The sequence below is a fragment of the Rhinopithecus roxellana genome, chromosome 1, assembly GCF_007565055.1.
Source record: "Rhinopithecus roxellana isolate Shanxi Qingling chromosome 1, ASM756505v1, whole genome shotgun sequence".
In the NCBI taxonomy this organism is placed as follows: Eukaryota; Metazoa; Chordata; class Mammalia; order Primates; family Cercopithecidae; genus Rhinopithecus; species Rhinopithecus roxellana.
Window position 1 is genome coordinate 46,099,302 of NC_044549.1, and position 20,609 is coordinate 46,119,910.

At 49.1% G+C, this 20,609-nt stretch overlaps 1 protein-coding gene across 1 annotated transcript in view; it reads right to left on the reverse strand.

Annotated features, from left to right (window-relative positions):
- SLC12A8 (solute carrier family 12 member 8) overlaps nt 1-20,609 on the reverse strand; it is a 135,531-nt gene that overhangs the window by 60,148 nt on the left and 54,774 nt on the right. The window contains exon 6 of the mRNA XM_010354813.2: nt 4,157-4,270. Coding sequence (XP_010353115.1) covers nt 4,157-4,270 — 114 coding nt within the window. The remainder of the gene's footprint in view (nt 1-4,156; nt 4,271-20,609) is intronic.

Here is a 20,609-nt window from a genome sequence, read left to right on the forward strand (position 1 = left end):
GTGCCTCCCAGGTTCAAGCGATTTTCCTGCCTCAGCCTCCTGAGTAGCTGGGATTACAGGCATGTCCCACAACACCCAGCTAATTTTTGTATTTTTAGCAGAGATGGAGTTTTACCATGTTGGCCAGGCTGGTCTCGAACTCCCAGGCTCAAGTGATCTGCCTACTTCATGCTGGTATTACGAGGCGTGAGCCAGTGTGCCCGGTCCAAGAATTTTAGAAACAGCAAAGCCGTAAAACAAGCACGAGGCCCTTCTCAGGGTAGGGACAGTGTGAATGCATAGGTCACATACCCAGAACGCTGGCCCTGGACAGGAGTGTCCCCCATATTTGACAGAAAACTGGTTCTGGAGTTTGGGGCAGGGGGAGAGAGAGGCTGTTCACAGGTACTGGGGAAATGAGGACCTGGGACCCCCCCACTCCCTGGCAGTACTGATGAGGAGCTGGTAAGACCCCCAGTCTATGTACTTGGGAAGTACCCAGACCCTAAGCATAGGGTTCCCAATCTCAGATTTCTGGTCCCTGAACGTGGCTCAGAGGCAGCACAAACCTGAAAGGCCCTATGGACAGGACGATGGGAAGGCCTGGTTCTGTTTACAGATAAGGAGTTGCAGAGCCCCCCAAACATGTCTGGGTACTGTATAAAACCCTAAGCCCCTGGAACTGGTGCAGAGCATGGCAGGAGCAGGTGGAGGCATGCTGAATTACTGATGTTAATTTTAAGCCATCCTGGCAGAATGAAGGCTTAGAGTCAGAGACTGACTCTTCTTGTTTTATAAAAATGAAAACGCACTATTTCTGGCAAATCTGGATTTGTGGATCAGGATTCGACCTGCCACTTCCAAGCCCTAGTTCCAGGCTCATTTCCATGGCCGAGCTTTAAGAAAAGTCAGGCAGGAGGCTGACGCAGTGATACAAGTGATAGATGAAGCTGGGACCAGAGTGGTCAGCTGGTAGAGATAAGGAGAAGTAGAGAGAATCTAGCGACTCTTAGGAGGTAAAATTGACAAGACTTAGAGGGCACTGGAAAGAAACAGGGTGCTCTGATCACTGGCATAAGCAATTGGCTGGGTGGAGGTGCCATTTACTGACATCAGGAGTACAGGAGGAGGACGAGTTGAGGGGTAGGTGAGATGGGTCTGGTTCAAACTTGTTCGGTCCAAGATACTCAAGAGAAGATGTCACATGGGCAACTGAATGCATGATGTGAAGATTGGAGGAGAAGTCTGGGCTGGAAGTGTGAATTTTAGAGTCATCAGTTTTGAAGGTGGTTATTCAACAATGAGCATGGATGAGACTCCAAGGAAAATAGTTGAGAAAGAGATGCGAGGGCCTAGGAATAGCCTGAAGACCCCCAATATTGGATGGTCAGGCAGAGGGGATGCACCTATGAAGGCAAGTCAGAGAGTAGGAGGGAGCTGAGAAGGCTGCACCATGGAAGGCAAGAGAAATGCAAAGGGAAGTGCATTGTTGCTGAGAGGTCAAATAAAGTGAGAAACTAAAAATGCGTGCTGCATTTAGTAACAAGGAAGTCGCTGGTAAAAGAGCCATGTCATTGGAGAGACAGGCTTGCAATTCCCAAAGGAGAGAGTGGGAGAGTTGAGCAGAGGATGAAAGAATGGAGACGCGGAGACATGTTATGTTTGGCATGAAGAGGAGAGGGAAAGGCTATTGCTATAAGGAGAAATGGGATTGAGGAAAATCAATTAAAGATGATTAAAGTTATTGTCCTTTTCATTTTAACAGCTTTATTGAGGTATAACTAACATACTATAAGATGTACATGTTTAAAGTATAACAACTTGAAAAGCTTTGCTATATGAATATACCCGTAAAATCATCACTATAATCAGGAATACACACACACACACAATTTTTTTTTTTTTTTTTTGATACAGGGTCTCACTCTGTCACTCAGGCTGGAGTACCATGGCGTGATCAAGGCTCACTAGGATCAAGCAGTCCTCCTGCCACCCACCACCCACCCCCAAGTAGCTGGAACTACAGGTGATTCTCCTGCCTCAGCCTCCCGAGTTGCTGGGACTACAGGTGCATGCAACCACACCCAGGTAGTTTTTGTATTTTTAGTAGAGATGGGGTTTCACCACGTTGGCCAGGCTGGTCTCAAACTCCTGAACTCAGATGATCCACCTACCTCGGCCTCCCAAAGTTCTGAGATTGTAGGCATGAGTCACTGAGCCCGGCCCAAGCTAACTTTTTAATCATGTTTTGTAGAGACCACAGGGTCTCACTATGTTGCCCAGGCTGGTCTTAAAGTCCTGAGCGTGACAGATGCTCCTGCCTTGGCCTCCCAAAGTGCTGGGATTATAGGTATCAGCCGCCATGCCAGACCAGGAATATAATTTTCATCCCCCCAAAATTTCCTTCTGCACTTCGGTAATCCCTTCTTCCTGCTCCTCTCACTCCCATTCCCAGGCATCTGTCACTATAGCTTGCATTTTCTAGAACTGCATATAAATGGAGATGTATACAATCATATTTATTTGCTCTTTTTTTGACCTGACTTCTTTTACTCAGCATAATTATTTTGAGATTCACCTATATTGTTGTGTGTATCGATAGTTCTTTCCTTCTTTTTTTAGAGACAGAGTCTCACTCTGTCACCCAGGCTGGAGTGCAGTGGCACGATCTTGGCTCACTGTAACCTCTGCCTTCCATGTTCAAGCAATTCTCCTGCCTCAGTCTCCTAAGTAGCTGGGACTACAGGTATGCACCACCATGCCAGGCTAATTTTCTTTTGTATTTTTAGTAGAGACGGGGTTTCACCATGTTGTCCAGGCTGGTCTTGAACTCCTGACCTCAGGTGATCCGCCTTCCGCAGCCTCCCAAAGTGCTGGGATTACAGGTATGAGGCACCATGCCCAGCCAGTTATTCATTTTTATTGTTGAGTGTTTTCCTATTGTGTGGCTACACCATAGTTTGTTTATGCACTCATCTGTTGATGAACATTCAAGCTATTTCTAGTTTGGGGCTATTAAAATTTAAGCTGATTTGAAAGTTCATGTGCAAATCTTCATATGAACACAGGCCTTTGATCCTCTGCAGTAGATAACTAGTCATGGAATAGCTGGATGTAATTTTTAAGAAACTGTCAAACTTGTTTCCAAAGTCATTGCACCATTTTACATTCCCTTCAGCAGCGCATGAGGGTTCTGGTGTCTCCACATCTTTGCTAATACTTGTATGGACAATCTTCTCAATCTTAGACATTCTAGTAGCTTCTCCTTCTTTTTCTGTCCCTATCCCATTTGGGTGGGGACAACAAGTGAGGAAATGGCCACGTATAGGAGGGCAGAGGGAAAGGGGAGAGAGACAAGGAGACAAGGCAAATACACTCCAGGCTATCGACATTCTCTTGATCAAGAGTGAAATGCTTTTCTCTCTTCATTAAGAGTCTGTTCCCTTGGGACAAACCCAGTCACTAGCAAGTGTTATTTTTTATGGAGCATCTGGTCAACATGTTAGCTTATTGCCTTCCAGGCCAGGGACACAAGCATGGGGCAGGGGTCCTACAGGTAGCTTGGCTGTGGGAGACTCCTCTACAGTTACTGCAGAACTTGGGGAAGGGAGGGTGAGGAGATTCATTCCTCACCCCTGGAATATTGTTTTGGCTCACACCCAATATAGCAAGAAAAGATAATAGTATTTTTCTGCCCTCTGGGAGAAGATGTGCTGGTATGGGTAGAGGGAAGGGAAGGCATTCCCTTCCATTCCATTCCCTTCCATTCCAGGCATGCACTTATTCCACCTGTGAAAAGAGCAGCTTGTCCTGCTGAGGAATCTGTCCTGTTCAGCCCTATGAGATATGTGTCCTTTCTATGAACAAGAGGTGCAATGTGTAAGGAGTGAGGAGGATTAAATCATATTGAGGGCCTTCGGTAAACTCTGTTAAAATAATAGATTTTTATGTTTGAGGCCAGAGGTTCAAGACCAGCCTGGGCAACATAGTGAGACCCTGTCTCTACAAAATACATACAAAAATAAACAAAATAACAAAATTTTAGTCAAAGCTAAGCCCATATCTAAAGTTGGATATACATACCAAGAGCACATGCAGGCCAATGATGATGCTGAATTTTGGAACCAAGAACTTCTATCCCAAATTTGAGAGTAAAAAGGAACCCAGATTACAATACCTGTAGCCGCTGGGAAGAAAACCCCAAACACAGTGAAAAAAGATTCCCCAGGGCTGTAATCGGGCAGCGTGTTGTTCTGTAGCAGTTCGGGCGAATATCCAATGAAACCATGTTCTGAAATAATGCAATGGAGAGCAACGTGAGCCCAGTGAGAAGACACAGGAGGCATTTCCCCAGATGACAGTACTATTTCATATATTACTTTAAATATTGGAAAAGTAGGGGCATGTATGTTACACAGAGTGACAGAGCGGGTCTGCAGAACCATCTTCCTTCCCACTTCTAGGGTTGACTTTTGTGTGCCGATCCCATAGACACAGGTGGATGAAATAACATGAAAGGAAGCAGTGGTTAGTTCTGGGAAGGGGAGCATTTTCATCTTTTGCTTCACAGACTTTAATATAGCTGAAATATCTTTCAATGAGCATGTATTTATGTGTTTGTTTTCCATTTAAAAAATCAATTGATATTTGCAAGTTACTTTCCTACTCAAAAACCTTCAACGAATCCCTAATAGTTACAGAATCAAGTCCAAACTCCTATCAAAGCCTCCACAACCTGGCAATAGCCACCACTCCCTACTCATCCCTTGCTTTTTCTCCTCTCCAGCAGCCACACCCTGAGGAAGGCCACCACACCCAACCCCGTGCCTTCGTTAGGCAGTCTCCTGGCCTTCCAGACTCTTCTCCCATATCTCTAAGCATCATAGTGGGCCAACTGTTCAACCTCAGCTCAAATGGTGCTCCTTTGGGCTTTACAAGCACTCCCTAATCAGAATCTATTCCTCCCTCCTCACTGCTCTTGGCGCTAGGTCTGGCCACAGTAAGACCTTCCCCAACTAGATTCCTTGAGGCACGAAATCCAGGTCTGCAGGTCTCTATCCCCCAGAGCTAAGCACTGCACTGGTGCACAGTAGCTAGGTTGCAAATATGGGTCACGCTGAAAAGAACCTTTCTCTTAGATCTCTCAGCCTATGGGCACATCTTGCTTCCACACTTTCAATTCGACTTGTTCACAGACTACATGATAGCAGGAACATCTCAGATCTTATTTCCTCAAAGCATTTTAAACATTTTTGTACATCGACTTTAACAAAGTTTTTTCAAGTGGTTTCAACCCTGCAGGCACATTGCTTCTTTGTCAAAGGAGGTCACTTTGAACAGCATCTGTGAACACGCTAGTGAGCTGCGGGATTTTAAGACACAAGTCAAGTGTTCTTGGTTTCAGGAACACCCAGGATATTCAGCCTCTGCTTCTGAATCTCATCTCTGAGAAGGAGTTGGTTTGTTCCTATTAATTGTTGTCCAAGAGAAGCTGTCAAACTTGGACAGGAGGGCCCTCTGCCCTCCTATACGTGGCCATTTCCTCACTTGTTGTCCCCACCCAAATGGGATAGGGACAGAAAAAGAAGGAGAAGCTACTAGAATGTCTAAGATTGAGAAGATTGTCCATACAAGTATTAGCAAAGATGTGGAGACACCAGAACCCTCATGCGCTGCTGAAGGGAATGTAAAATGGTGCAATGACTTTGGAAACAAGTTTGACAGTTTCTTAACTGTCAAACTTTCTTAACTACTTTCTTAACTACTCGTTTTCCCTCAACCCCTGTGGTGCCGTAGGATGGGTATTCAGCTCTCACTCCACAGCCAACCCTAGGGTTTCAGGGACAGAATTTCCCCAAGCCGCATCCTCCACCTGCTTGGAGCTTAATTACAGCCCAAGCCTCCATCCACAAAAGAAGGCTCCGGTCACTCCGATGAGTCCAATGAGGTCGCCCGCGCTTCACACAGCTTCCAAGATTCACAACTTCATAAGAAAAACATTTTTTAAAAAAATAATAAAACGAAAGCTCAGGGAAGCACAAGGGACCCTTGAGAGTTCAGTCAGGACTTAAATCATTGTCAATTGCTTTATTTTGCCTGAATACAGAATTTGTTCTGGCATATTCAATCCTAAGTGCTATACAACTTTTCTGAATGGTTTGGCGTCTTCATAGCTGGCCCTCCCCTCATTAACAAAAAAGCAATAATAGCTAAGTTAACTTTAGCTTATCCGCTGGCTGACCTCACTGATGAGTCTTAAGGAGGAGAAAACTAGCCCAGCCCGCCTTGGAACTGAGCTCAGCCAAGCTGGACTGATGTGCAGATCGGAAAGCACATCTGAGCGGAGGGCTGTGCATGCCCGGCAGGCCTGCCTTGCAGGACATAAAACACTTCATCAGGCGCATTCATCTCCAAGGGCCCAAGGGCGGCCCTGACACAGGGGAATATTTGGTCACCGGGCCTGAAGGGCTTTGCTCTGGCCAGCCTGAAGGTTCAGAGGGATTTCAGGCCCAACAGATGAGTCACTGGGAAGCCTTTTCTCGCCTGTTCCTTCAGCAAGACCTGCAGGCTGAGATAATGAGTCACTTGGCTGCCTGTGGGCCTGCCTCAGTTGCCCTCTCTTGCAGGGCTAATGAGAAATGGAGCCCTGCCACATTCGCAAGTGCACACTCACACTCACACTGCTGCTGGCCCAGCCTGCTCTGAGCTGGAGCCAAGCTCAGTTCTGAATCTTGTTCAAGGAAATAGTCTTAACTTTGCAAAGAACACTATAGACAAAAATATGTGTCAATGCTTTACTTACAATAATGTAAAATCGGGGGAGGGGCCGGGTGCAGTGGCTCACGCCTATAATCCCAGCACTTTGGGAGGCCGAGGCAGGCAGATCACTTGAGGTCAGGAGTTCGAGACCAACCTGGCCAAAAGTTGAAACCCCCATCTCTACTAAAACTACAAAAATTAGCCAGGTGCAATGGGGCATGCCTGTAGTCCCAGCTACTCTGGAGGCTGAGGCAAGAGGATTGCTTGAACCTGGGAGGCAGAGGTTGCAATGAGCCAAGATTGCACCACTGCAGTCCAGCCTGAGCAACAGAGCAAGACTCTATCTCAATTTTTTAAAATTTAAAAATAAACATAAAATAAAAAACATCAGAGGAGGTTCTAAATGTCTAACTATGTGAGACTGAGACATTTTAAAAGCTTATAATGAGTTTTTAGTATGAGAGAAAACTGTCCATGTTATATGTAATATATGTTAATTCAGATACCATTTATAGTATAAATACAAAAAAAGGTGTATTAATCTATACATGTAAGAAACAGCTAGAAGAAAACACACTGAAATACTAACTGTGGTTGTTTGTATAATGCAATTACAGGCAATTCTTTTACTTTTTTTTTATTTCTACAAAACATCCGCATTTAAGTTAATGGGCTGAGTGCAGTGGCTCATGTCTGCAATCCCAGCACTTTGGGAGGCTGAGGCGGGAGGAATGCTTGAGCCCAGGAGTTTTAGACCAGCCTGGGCAACACAGAAAGACCCCTTCTACAAAATACACACACACACACACACACACACACACACACACACACCACTCATCTGGGCATGCTAGTAGCTACTCAAGAAGCTGGGGTGGGAGAATCACTTGAGCCCAGAAGGTAAAGGCTGCAGTCAGCTGTGACTGTGCTACTGCACTCCAGTTTGGGTGACAAAATAATTTTTTTAAATGAACATAATCTACTTGTCATCAAATAATAATACCTTTTAGGAAAACAAACAAAACATCCCACAATTGAAAGCCCACTTTCTCCAGGAAGCTTTTCTATGTATGAAGAGCTTTTCTTTCTTTCTGTTTATACTCTGTTTCCCAAAATGACTTGAGTGGCTTATGAGAAAAACATAAACAAGACAGGGAAAATAAAATAAGGACCAAAGGAAGAAAGAAACTGAGCAAAAGAGAGAGAGGGTGAGAACACCCCGAGTTGTACCTGCATGACCCACAGTCTGAGGCCTTATTCAGAGAGAATTTTCTGTTTTGACCAAGCCCACTGAGGCAGGGCATTGGATCTGGTGGCCCATCCCTCACATGGGCCACTTTCCAGTGGATAAAAAGGAGTCCCCAAAGCTGGCACAGTGGACCCTGCCTCATTTCCTCTGCCCCTATCTTCCCAGGCCCTTATGACTTGCACCCCTCACCTATCACCACCCCACCTCAGGGTCCCCAATCCTGAGCCAGTCCCCAAAGAGTCTTCCTCACTGATCCCCATCCTGCCTGCTGGGGCCTGGGTCTCTTTACCACACCCTGAACCTGGTGGCCCAGCCAGACCCGAGGCATGGCTGACTCTCTGTTGGGCTTATGCAGAGTGGGTGCCCAGGGGAGTAACTGATGTCTTTGGCCGGTACTGGCTAGCTAAGCACGGTGTGAGGTCAGCGGGTCACACCCAGGATTAGGGCTGAGGTCCATGCCATCTGCCATGCCCTCCAACAGTGGCTCTTAATGCCTGACTTGCTGATGCCCAGACCAAAGGTTCCTAATTCTTTTAGTTGCCTCATTTGAGAGTCTGATGAAAACCATGGTCCCTGTCCCCACAGACACCACATTTTGCATATCATTTTGGGAGAGGGCAGATTTCTGAAGTCTCTCTGGAGGGCATGGACCTTAAGGTTCGAGACCTCCACTCTAGCAACTACATCTGGACCTAAGACTGTCCCGCCAGGAGGCACCCACAACTTCCCAAGGCCTGACTGCCGCCCTGCCCTGCCTCAGAGTGGACAGCAGCCCTGAGAGTGACGCAGCCAATAAGGTTTTAATGCCATAATCCTTGCCAAGCAATGGCCACGACTGTGTGCACAGAGATTGCGCAGGTCACCCCAAGAACATCACAGTGCAACCTCACTTCTGAAAATGATGCCAAGCAACCAATGACTGAACCCTTCCTATGTGCCAGCCACTGAGCACCAAGACCTTACAATGTCATACTTGTACGACGACTGAGGACACAGAGGCTCCGGAAGGTGAAAAATCTTGTTGGAGGTCACATAGCCAGATGTGTCTGTATTTCACCCACTGCCTCTCCTGGTGGCAGAACCCAGGCCTCTCTCTCTAGGAGGTGGGTCCCCAGGCCCTGGCGCTGCACCCCCTTACAGAGAGATACCTACAGCACAGGGTGCCTTTCAGCCCCAGGAAACATGCCCGCAGAGATCATGGCATCTCCCCCGCCCCATCTGTGTAGGGCAGGCAGGAGTCCTATCCTGTGGAACACCATGTGCTTACTGGTATGCGACTGGCTGGAGTTTACACAGCTGGGAGGACACAGCCCGTCCTGGACCCCACATCTGAGTGAATTCAGGTCTCCATCTACCACACTGTCCCTCTGTAATCCATCCCAAAGTCATTCCCCAGGAGTGTCCTTTTCTTTTCTTTCTTTCCTTTTTTTCTCTCAAAGAGACGGGGTCTTACTCTATCACCCAGGTTGGAGTGCAGTGGCACTATGGTAGCTCACCGCAACCTCAAACTGCCAGCCTCGAGCAATCCTCCCACTTTGGCCTCCCAAAGCACTGGGATTACAGGTGTGAGACACCACGTCTGGCCTCCCCAGGGATTTCCAGCACTTGTTTCTTGACCTCGGAAGAGTCTCTTTGCCTCTCTGTTGGGCTTTTGATTCCTCTGCTGGTGAAACTGAGAATGTGGTCTGGGGTCCTGTCATCTGACATCTTCCAACTCTCAAAGGCGTGGGATGCCTGGGGCCTGCAGCTGCTGCCTGAGAATGGATCTGGGTTTGACCTGAACATCTGTTTCTCTATCCAAGGAATAAAAATACTTTGGTTCAGTTTGAGCTGTATGCTTTCAGGAAGAACAAAAACAAAACGGTGGGCGGGTAAGAGAGAGAACAAATGACGACAAGACCCAGGCAGTAACAGGCAGAGGGAAAGTCCTTGAAGCTCTGTCTGCAGAAAGGTTTGATCTTTCCACCCGCAATTCGGGTAACTCGGGCTTCTTGTGATGTGGCCAGTGGGCTGTGGCTCTTCAGGGCCCACCATCTGCTCCCAAGGGGTGCTCGTGGGAGCCTACCCTCCTCCCCTTAGCCAAAGGCAGGCAGCGGGGTCACTAGTGGGACCGAGAGCTGCTCCAGCAGGGTTGTTGGGGTGCCCAGCAGCCGGGCATGGGGCCCTTGGTCTGGGTAGGTGGCTGCTGGGGGGCTCTGGGTGGCACCTGCGGTGCCCCCGACACCCCTCCCCACCCACCGCCGCCACCGACGCCGCTGGGGGCTGCCGAAATTAGAAGAGGGAGTCGGGAAGTCATACCCCTCCCTGTGGGCGTCGGGTTGCACTGCTGACTAACTTAGAAAGCGAGATTTCTAAAAATGATGCTGGGGCTGCGGGCTGCGGCTCCTGCCGCGGCGGGGGCTTCCGGCGGCGCTCTCTTCTGGGTCCCCCACCTCTGGACCAGCGACCGACGACCAGTCAGACAGCCCTTTCCTGGGAACGGACAATAGGAGAGGCTGGCGCAACCGAGAATAGCCAGCGCGGAGGAAGGGCTCGGGACGGTGCAAGGAGGGTGGGGCTCGGAGGGCGCAGGAAGAGCGGCTCTGCGAGGAAAGGGAAAGGAGAGGCCGCTTCTGGGAAGGTATCCGCACCACGACGCCGGAGGGGCGTCGGGGGAAATGGGAGGCCCGGGAGACTGCGCGAGGCTCCTCGGCAGAGGAAGTGGGGGCGGCGCGCACGCGGGACCTCGCACCCGGCCTCGCGCGCAGCCCCTGGACAGCCCAGCGCGTCTCACCACCTGCACCTCGCCAGACGCAGCCTCATGGAGACGGGGATCTGCAGCCAATCCGAAACTGCCTGGCCCAGGGGGTCCGCGGAAAGGGGAGGAAAGGGAGTGTCCACGGGCCCCATCCTGCCACTTGTCACCCACAACAGTTCCTTCCCAAGCAGCCCCACCCTCGCCCGGACACTCACTCACTCAGATACTGCCCAGCCCCAGATGGGCTAAGAGGCGCAGAGATGGGCAATTAAACACAGCAGGACCGGTCTGCTTGGGCTGGGGGTGGGGTTTTTCTTTTGGGAGATACAAAGGGTGAAGCAGTTATAGGTTATCAGGGAGGAGCCCAGTCAAAACTGAACTCAAGAAGCACAGATTTGGGAGAAGTCCCCGCCATGCTCATCCTCCCTCGGCGTGAAACACAGGGCCCCCTTCCAGGCACAAGGACCCTGAAGATCTCTGGGTGGAGGAAGGCAAGAACAGTGACAAAACCAGGAATCAGGACAGCTGGGTTAGGGTCCTGGTTATGCGAGGACTCACTGTGGGACTGTAAACAAGCCCTTTTCCCTTGGAGCTTTGCAACGCAAATTTTGAGTCAGCGAGATCGGCATGGGCCAGAGACCCAGCCTTCCTAATGAGCTCCCCGGTGATGCCATGCTCCTGCCTGCAGTCGCACTCTCAATAGCAGAGTACGAGATAATTTTTCAGAACCCTTCTAATTCTGAAGTCTACCCAGCCAGAAGCCTACTCTCAGGCCTCTCAGGACACACTCTCCAAATACACAGTTGGTTTCCAATGACAGAGGTAAAATCCCAAACCAGCTTCCATAACATGCCCCCCTCTCTACCCTGACTCTGTAGTTGTTGATACAGGATGTGCTCCAGAACCCTGAAACAAGCTCCCTACCACAGTTTCATATGTTAATAAAACCTTACTGCCCGATAATGAGAGATTATATGGAAAGGCAGAGAGATGAGGAAACCTTCATGGTCTCATTCATTGGCCTATTTTAACAACTGAGGAAACCAAAGGGCAAGCTGGAGCCAATTGTTCAAAAGACATGCAGAGTCAAAAGGGGAACAGTAACCCTAACTGAGAGTACAGTTTGGAGTCCAGATAGTATCAAGTCCCAATCTGTTGGGCTCTCCCATTGAACTGGGTCATAACAATCCTGGTACAACTATTGGTGTTCAATAAAAGTGTTTTGAAATAGAACTGACTCGGGCTGTATTGCATCGGACTGTTTTGAAATTAAACTGAATCGGGCTGTATTGCTTTGTATTGATCACTGCCTGGAGATTTGGAAGAGGAAATAATGAGAGGTTTCGAAGAGGTCCCCCAGGAGTTCTGGGCGTGAGCCTGGAGCCTTCCTCGGACCACAGTCTCCTCCCTGGCTTCAGCCCTATTGACTTTGGTTCTCCAAAGAGAGGGTGGAGAGAGGATGTGCACAGGGTTTTCAGCCCAAGACCCCACCCAGAGAGAAAATACACAGAGGGAGGGCTGGGCATTCCAGCAGTGGCCAGAAGGGAAATCTAAAGTGTGGCTGGACCTGTCCAGAGGGCCAGGGGAGTCCCACCCAGTCCGCCTAGGGAGGAGCAGCATGGAACCCCTGCCTGGCCATGGGGAGGCCTCCACCCTGTGGGAGGGCTGGCTGTGGGGAAGAACCCCCAGGGCTGGGCAACCCAGGGGATGAAGGGCCAGGTTGGGGGATGTCAGGGCAGGCTCCCTGGCCTGGGAGGGAAGCGGTTGAAAGTGTCCCATAAAAAGAGCAGCTCCCGCCATGCCCTGTGGTCTAGGACGGCAGTCCCGGGGCTCTTTCTGAGCTAAGGATTCCTTATTTGTGAAAGGAAAGATAAGCTTTTTCTTCATGAAGAGAAATTGTTCCATCTGTTAACACGGGCTCTATTTGAAATGCTTAATAAACCTTTTCTCATAACGGCCTTGAGGTTAGTAAGCTGAGATGAGATTTTTGCCTAGAGAGGCCTACAGCCGGAAAGAGCTGTCAAATGCCCAAGAATGTGAAAAGAATCTGACTTGAGGAGCCACTAGGTTCTCACCTGGGCCCCAGGAAACAAGAGGCATCTTCGGGTGAGAACAGTGCTGTCCACTTCCGCTGCGCACCATTTGTTCCAAGTGCTTTACCGTATTAACTCATGGAAACCTCACAACTACCCTATGAGGTAGATGGATTTTTTTTCAGGGAATGAAACTGAGGCACAGAGAGGCAACTGGGATTCAAACATTGTGTTGCCACTGCTGCGGCGATGCTTGTCCAAGGCTGCAGGGAGTCTTGGACGAGTGCCAGGGGCTCCAGGTGGTCCCGCTGGGACCCTGCAGAGGGGTCCAGAGAGACCCCTCCCCTAGCCCAGCCCATAGAGCCCCCACTAGCCTGCCCTAGAAAGGAGCCCTAAGAAAGGAAAATCTGGCCTCCTTATCTCCTGGGGGAAAGGAATGCACTCTCCCTCCCGCCAGGATAAGGGGCTGTTTTAACGGGAAGTCTCCACCCTGGCTGTGGGTTCCTCCCAGCCACCACTTATTCCTTCTGGCTGTCTCTGCCTCTGGCATCCCACTTCTCATGCTTCAACTCCTGACCCCCAACACCCCCAAAATAATCCTAACTCAACTCACGGCCCCCTCAAATCAGCTGCCCCTGCACAGCTCCAAGCTGGTCAAGGAGTCTGCCCTGCCCCACTGTTGCTTGGATATCCTCTCTAGGCAGGCAGCTGAGAGGGGGTGGGAGGTCAAGTGGCCCCTGCAGGGAAGGGGCAGCCAGTATCAACACACAGATATGTAAGCAGAGCCCCCCTCCTGCCAAGCACCAGGCTGAAAATATTCACATGCTCAGACCCCTTCCCTACCAAGTTCTGCAGCCATAGGCAGCTCTCCCCCACCCCAAGTCCTACCCAAGAAACAGAGCAGGGCCTTCCTTAGAATCCCATGGCTAAAGATTCAGTATCATAGAACTGTTGAAAGTTAGCATCACAGCACACTTTAGCCTTAAATCCATTTTACTGATGGGAAAGCTAAGGCCTGAGAAAGGAGACGCCCACATCACAAAGTTAGCAGCTGGGGCCAAGCCCTTGTCCAATATGTCCTATGGGTCCCCATTTCTCTGCTGTTACTGGCTGGCTACTTGCCTGTTTTTTCCACTAGACTATGAGCTAGGTGGGGGCAGGCACCATGCTCTCTTATTTTCTGGGGTATCTCCAGCACCTAGCCCCAGGGGACATGCAAAAAATATAAAACATTAATATTAACAAACAATAGAAACAACCCAAATATCCATCCACAGATGAATGGATAAACAAAATGTGGTATATCGATACAATGGAATATTATTCCACCATAAGAAGGAATGAATTTCTGATGCATGCTACAACACAGATGAACTTTGAAGACATCATGCTAAGTGAAAGAAGCCAGACGCAAAAGGACAAATGTTGTATAATTCCCTTTACAGTAGTTCCCCTTTATCCACAGGGCATCCATTCCAAAACCCTCAGTGGATGCCTGAAATGGCAGATAATACCAAACCCTGTATATACTATGTTTTTTCCTGTATATACATACCTGTGATCAAGTTTAACTTATAAATTAGGCTCAGTAAGAGACTAGCAACAATGACTAATAATAAAACACAATTATATTGTAATAAAAATTTTACGAATGTGGTCTCTCTCCCTCATCTCGAAATGTCTTTTTTATTCTTTTCTTTCTGTTTTTGGGGGGATGGCGGGGACAGGGTCTTGCTCTGTCACCCCGTCTGGAGTGCATTGGCACGATCACAGCTTACTGCAGCCTCCAGCTCCCAGGGCTCAAGTGATCCTCCCACTTCAGCTTCCAGACTAGCTAAGACTACAGGCCAGTGCCACCATGCCCAGCTAATTTTTTATATTTTTTGTAGAGACAGGGTCTCACTTTGTTGCCCAGGCTGGTCTCAAGCTCCTGAGCAGAAGCAAGCCTCCCACCTCAGCCTCCCAAAGTGCTGAGATTATAGGCATGAGCCACGGCGCCTGGCCCAAAATATCTTATTGTACTATACTATTTTCATCTATTTTTGGACCACTGTTGACCATGGATAACTGCAACTGCAGAAAACAAAACTGTAGATAAGGGGAACTATTGCATATGAAATATCTAGAATGGCAAATTCAGAGAGGCAGAAAGTGCCATAGAATAGAGGTTACTGGGGGCGGAGTTTCTGTTTGGGGTGATGATAAAGTTTTGGAAGCAAATGGTTAGGACAATTGCAAAACAGTGTGAATGTAACTAATGCCACCGAATTGTACAGTTAAAAATGGTTAAAATGGCAAAGTGTGTGCTATGGATATTTTACTACAATAACAAAAAAATACACAATCCATTTCTTTCCACAGCACCCTCCCCGTGGATCCTCAGAGATGCCACCTTGCTTAAGGCCTCGGCTCCTTCCTGCCATACAGATGTGGGAATAGAGGATAAAGGGGGCTTCCTGCCCAAGGCTGGCGGAAGGTAAGGACAGAGCCACAGGCCCTGCCTACTAGCTGTGGCCTCCCTCGGAATGCAGTGGCATGATCACGGCTCACTGCAGCCTCTACCTCCCAGGGCTCAAATGATCCTCCCACTTCAGCCTCCCGACTAGGTGGGACTACAGGCCGACGCCACCATGCCCAGGTATTTTTTCACATTTTTTGTAGAGACAAGGTCTCAGTTTGTTGCCACAGCGAACACCTCTTCTCACCACAGGAAGGTCCTTCCTTCACGAGAAGCGAGGCGGGGAAGCTGTCCAGCAAGCCCTCTGACCACCAGTCACCAATGTAGGCAGAACTCACTGTGTGCTCAGGGGTTTAGGTGGAAAGGACCATTGTGCTCAGGAGTTTGCTGACGTCTGGAATCCGTGGAGTTTTACTCAAGGGTGAGGTGTGTGAGCATTTGCAGCAAAGCTGTCAAGAAATACAAGCTGCAGCGTCTCAATATCAAGCATGCCCAACTCCCAGGGAAGACTTCCGCAAAATCAAGGGTGCTGTTGTCCTAGTCCTATGGTCAGCACATGTTCTCATTTTCAAAACTTTCCTGGTCACTGGGACCCAAGGCCTGGGAGCAGCGTTTAACCTGCGGTCCCACTAAATGACAGCTGGCCTTGAGTGAGTGTGCCTTTAACCCGGGCTGCCCTGGGCTAGTGCCATATCACCTGACCTTGCAGCTCCAGGCTGCACCCCGCTTCCCTTTGTGGGGCTGGCAGAGGCGCTCTGCTCTCCACCTCCTGGCTCTGAGAGGAGGAAACCAGAAGTGGCCCCTTCCTGTGTCTCTGTGTGTTCTTTTGCAAGCCGTTGTGTGCCTTTTCTGCAGGCGCTTATGGAGAGTGAGGTGTGTTTGTACCATCTCCCTGTCAGATTAGGAATCCTCAAGGTCAGAGACAAGTTCAAGCCTCCCTCGGGATCCCCTCCTCATCCCCAGGTGGCTGCAGTCACTGGGGTGCTGGATGAGTCCAGTGACCATACATCCTGCCCCACATCCTGCCTGGACAGCCTGGGAAGTGTTTTGATGACTGATCAACCCAGAGAGCACACGGGGAGAGCAAGAGGAGAAGAAAGGATGCTGCTGCCCTTGACTGAACGTGACTGAGGTGCTCCAGGAAACTACCTTGGTATGCAAAGTATAGTCCCCAACCTGCGGCATTGGAACCTTCATTTTAACAAGCTCCCCAGATCCTGAAGCACTGTCTTAGAGTATAACCCCGGGCCTCCAGGGAACTATTCTTCCAGGACAAGCAATGATAATGACAATGACTTTTTATTGAGCACCTACTTTGTGCCAGGCATGACACTAGGCCTCTTATAAACATTATCTTATTTTATGCTTTGGCAACCCAGCGAGGCAGGCGCTATTACCTGCTTTTCAGAAACAAAGAGAGCAGGTCAGAGAGGTTACTTAACTTGATCAGATCCATGTAGCAAATTACAGCTAAGCCGGAACTCGAAGCTGGAGGTCTGACTCCAAAGCCATGTCTCTGACGACTGTAGTATATGTGATGCAATCTTTCACATCAGGCCAGCAGTGACAGCCACTTGCCAACTCTCTATGGGGCCCAGAGGTCTAAAGGCAAAGGCAATCCCCAGGCAGATGTCTAGAGGCTGCCCCCTTGCCTAGTGCTGGCCTACGGTGTGGACACCTATGTGTTGGGGTTAGGTCAACCCTACGGCAGAGGCCTCGATATTTCTTCAGAACACATCCCTGAAGATGAAGGTGCGTGCCTCAGTCCCCAGGGAGCATGAAGATCCAGGCAAGATCCAGGTAAGTTGGATTGTGAGCAGGTCTGGAAGCTCTAGCACTGGCCTTGTCTGGGTCCTGGAGTGAGGGTCGCAAGGAGAAGGGTGGGGGTGGGGGATGGGGGCCCACACGGGTCCTTTGTATATTATTTAACTTTCAAATTTGCGATTTGGGGCATCATCTCCTGCCAGCCTCAGGAGGCAGCACTCTCCTGCCAGCTCTACCTCTGGGTTACCTCCCACCCCCCACCCTCGGCCAGCACTCACAGGCTCTTCACACCACAGAGCCCACTCCTGCACGCCCACTCTCAGCCCAGAACTTCCCACCTTGTTCTCTGGGTCTGTAGCTGGCCGCCTTGCTCCCCACCCAAACGTGAGTGACTTGAGGGCACATCTCCCACTTTGTGCCTTATACAGACCCACCATCCTGCCTCCTACGTGAGGAGGTACCCCCAAAATGGTGAAGCCAGAAGTGCCTTCAGGTACGCTTCTACAGTCACATGACAAGTAATCTGCAAATTCCCCACAGCCAGGGGACACGTGCCACGTGCAGTGAGAGGAACACAAACCAGCAGTTGGGGGCACAGGCGGGATGTGTCAGCCCACCCCTCCGCGGTCACCCACCGCTTCCTCGGAACTCCCAGCTGCTCAGGGCTGAGGTGGGCGAGGCTCAGAAGTGTGGAAGGGCCCTCCCCAGCTGGTGATTTCATGTGTCAGGCATCCATCCCCTGAACGGAACGCCCAGCCAGGGAGCTGGGCCAGCCCATCCCTCCTGCCCACAGAGTCACAGAGGGGGAGCAGACTCAGGGGTCAAAGCTGGGCAGCGCTCACTTGTACTTCCTTCTGCAACCTTTACCAGGACACACGGCCTCTTCAACCCATGGCTCCTTTCTCTGATCCCCAAGCCAAAGCCAGCAAATCAAAATAATTCAACAGAGACAGCTGGGTCGTGGGATCAGAGTAGGGGCTCGGAGCCAGGGCTCTGGGATTCTGGTCAGCCATTTTTTCTTCATCAGAATCAATCTCAGAATAAGAGGGAGGCCTAAGGCATGCCTGCTGCTGGCCAGGGGTGATGGGGACCACTGCCCACAGAAAGCCTTCTAACAAGGGCTGGATCCAAACAATCAGGGAACAAGGATGCCTAAAGCATTCGTTTCTCACCTAACTAGAGAAATATTAAATGTGCAACTCACATAATTTGACAAACAAGAACCACCAACATAAAATAAGTGTAATACTGAAAATATTCAACAGGTGAAACAAGTCAAAGAACATGCTTTGCTTCCTATTCAGGCTAGGAAGGGAGAGAAAGAGAAGGAATGGAAGGCGAGGAGGGATGGGGAGATGGCAAAGTGGGGGCAGAGGAGAAAAAGAGAGACAAAAGGATTGGGGTGAAAAAACAGAGACAAGCATAAAGGAAGAAAGGATGAGGCAGAAAGAAAAGAGGAGGGAGAGTAGGTGGATTTGGGGGAATGCTGGACAATTGGTCAGGCTTGGTCTGCAGAAGTTCAGAAATCCTTACCTGGCCTTTGTTTATAATTCTTCACTGTTCTAACCCTTTAAAATGCCTCTGTTCTAATCCTTAATCTTTCTCCCTTCAGGTCAAGAATGCCTTTGAGAATCTGGCAGTACTTCTGAACCCTGTCCTGGAAAAATACACTTATTTTCATACAATTTTGCATGCAACTTCAGGGGCTCAAGGACTCTTTGTTAAAAATACTTATTCTAGAAACTCCACTCTGATTGGGAGACCCATAATGGTAAAAGCAAAAACACCTCAACTGCCAGATGAAAGTAAAATGAGGGTAGGATGTGTTGTATTCAAGTCATCACATTGAGCTTTAATTACACCATTGGCTTCAGTGACAGAATTTGGGGCCTAAGCACCTTTTCCTGGTCACTACCCCAACAGTTGTATTGGAAGCAAGGCTGGCTACTCCAAGGGGTCTACTGTGTACACGGATGGTTATTTTGCAGTAAAGGGCCTGTCTTTGACCCAGGTAACAATGTGTGAGTCATAGTAACCCTTTACAGATCAATAGGATTAGTAAATCCCATATATGTAGTAGTTTCCAAATCTGAATGTACATAAGAATTTCTAGTATGCTTTATCTAAAATGTAGATTACTAGTCCAAAATTTGAGAGTATGGATCAGATTGTTTTTCTAATGAGTTTCTAGATAATTCTGATACAGGAAATTCCCACACCAAATGCTGAGACACACTGTTCTCAGAGAAAATTCCAAGTCTGAGAGGCTGAGCTTCTGGTTCCACAGGTCAGCTGATTCTCTACTCCTTGCAGTGCAGTTCTTGTACACTAGGGGACAGGACTGAGCGCATATGCAAGGGCACTGCAAGACGAGGTTTGGACTACTGCAACAAAAAGGCTACCTTTACAGGGGAAAATAGAATGAGCAGTGCAGAACATGAAAGGTAGAGTGCCCGGTGAAACCTTCCTAGGGCCTTGAAGGCAGTAGTTCCCAGATCTGACTTAAAAAGCATGATAAGGCCGGGCGCGGTGGCTCAAGCCTGTAATCCCAGCACTTTGGGAGGCCGAGACGGGCGGATCACGAGGTCAGGAGATCGAGACCATCCTGGCTAACACAGTGAAACCCCGTCTCTACTAAAAAATACAAAAAACTAGCCGGGCGAGGTGGCGGGCGCCTGTAGTCCCAGCTACTCGGGAGGCTGAGGCAGGAGAATGGCGTAAACCTGGGAGGCGGAGCTTGCAGTGAGCTGATATCCGGCCACTGCACTCCAGCCTGGGCGACAGAGCGAGACTCCGTCTCAAAAAAAAAAAAAAAAAAAAAAAAAAAAAAAAAAGCATGATAAAAAACTACCCGGAGCCCTTCTTACAATCCAGATTCCCAGGCCTCAGGCTATTAGGAAACACACACGCACACACACACACACACACACACACACACACACCCCAAGTTTCCTCAGGGATTCTGATACACATGCAAGTATCACAACTTGTTTGTTTATGGCTCTTCAAGCCCAAGGGTATTTTGATCACGATACCAGATCACTATTATAAAGAGGCTTCAATAAACTAAAGTGCCCTTATAATTCTAAAGCAAAAACCAGTGAACATTACCAGGGTTTTCTTCTTCTTTTCTCTTTCTCTTCCTCCCCCTCTTTCTTTTTCATTGAGGAGACTAATTGGAGAAGGTGGGCCACACTGGAATGCCCTGAATGGGTTCCAGATGGTGAAGTCATTGGGCTCTTGGCCCAACTGTTCCTCCCTTTTCCCTGGAGTGCTATACAAATATTATCATTTTCTGACTGTGCAGTGACATGAAAATGGTTGAGAGGCTCTAGGTCAGGTGTAAAAGAAACTCATGGAAAGGGAAGAACAGCTCGGTCCAAAAGAAATTGTGGAGATACTTTCCGATTCTCCGCAAGGTGGAGAATCCCAGATCAGATGCCAAGCCCAGCATGGATTGGTTTGGACTCGTCATGGTGTCCGATCCACACTGGGTTTGGCATCTGATCTGGGATTGTGAGGGGGTGGGGTGGGTCTCAAGAGAAATGCTAAAGTGGCAGCCCTGCTTCAGGCTGCTTAGCAGAGTGGTGGCAACAGGGAAACCCGGGCACAGATTGCAGATCCCCCGCCCAG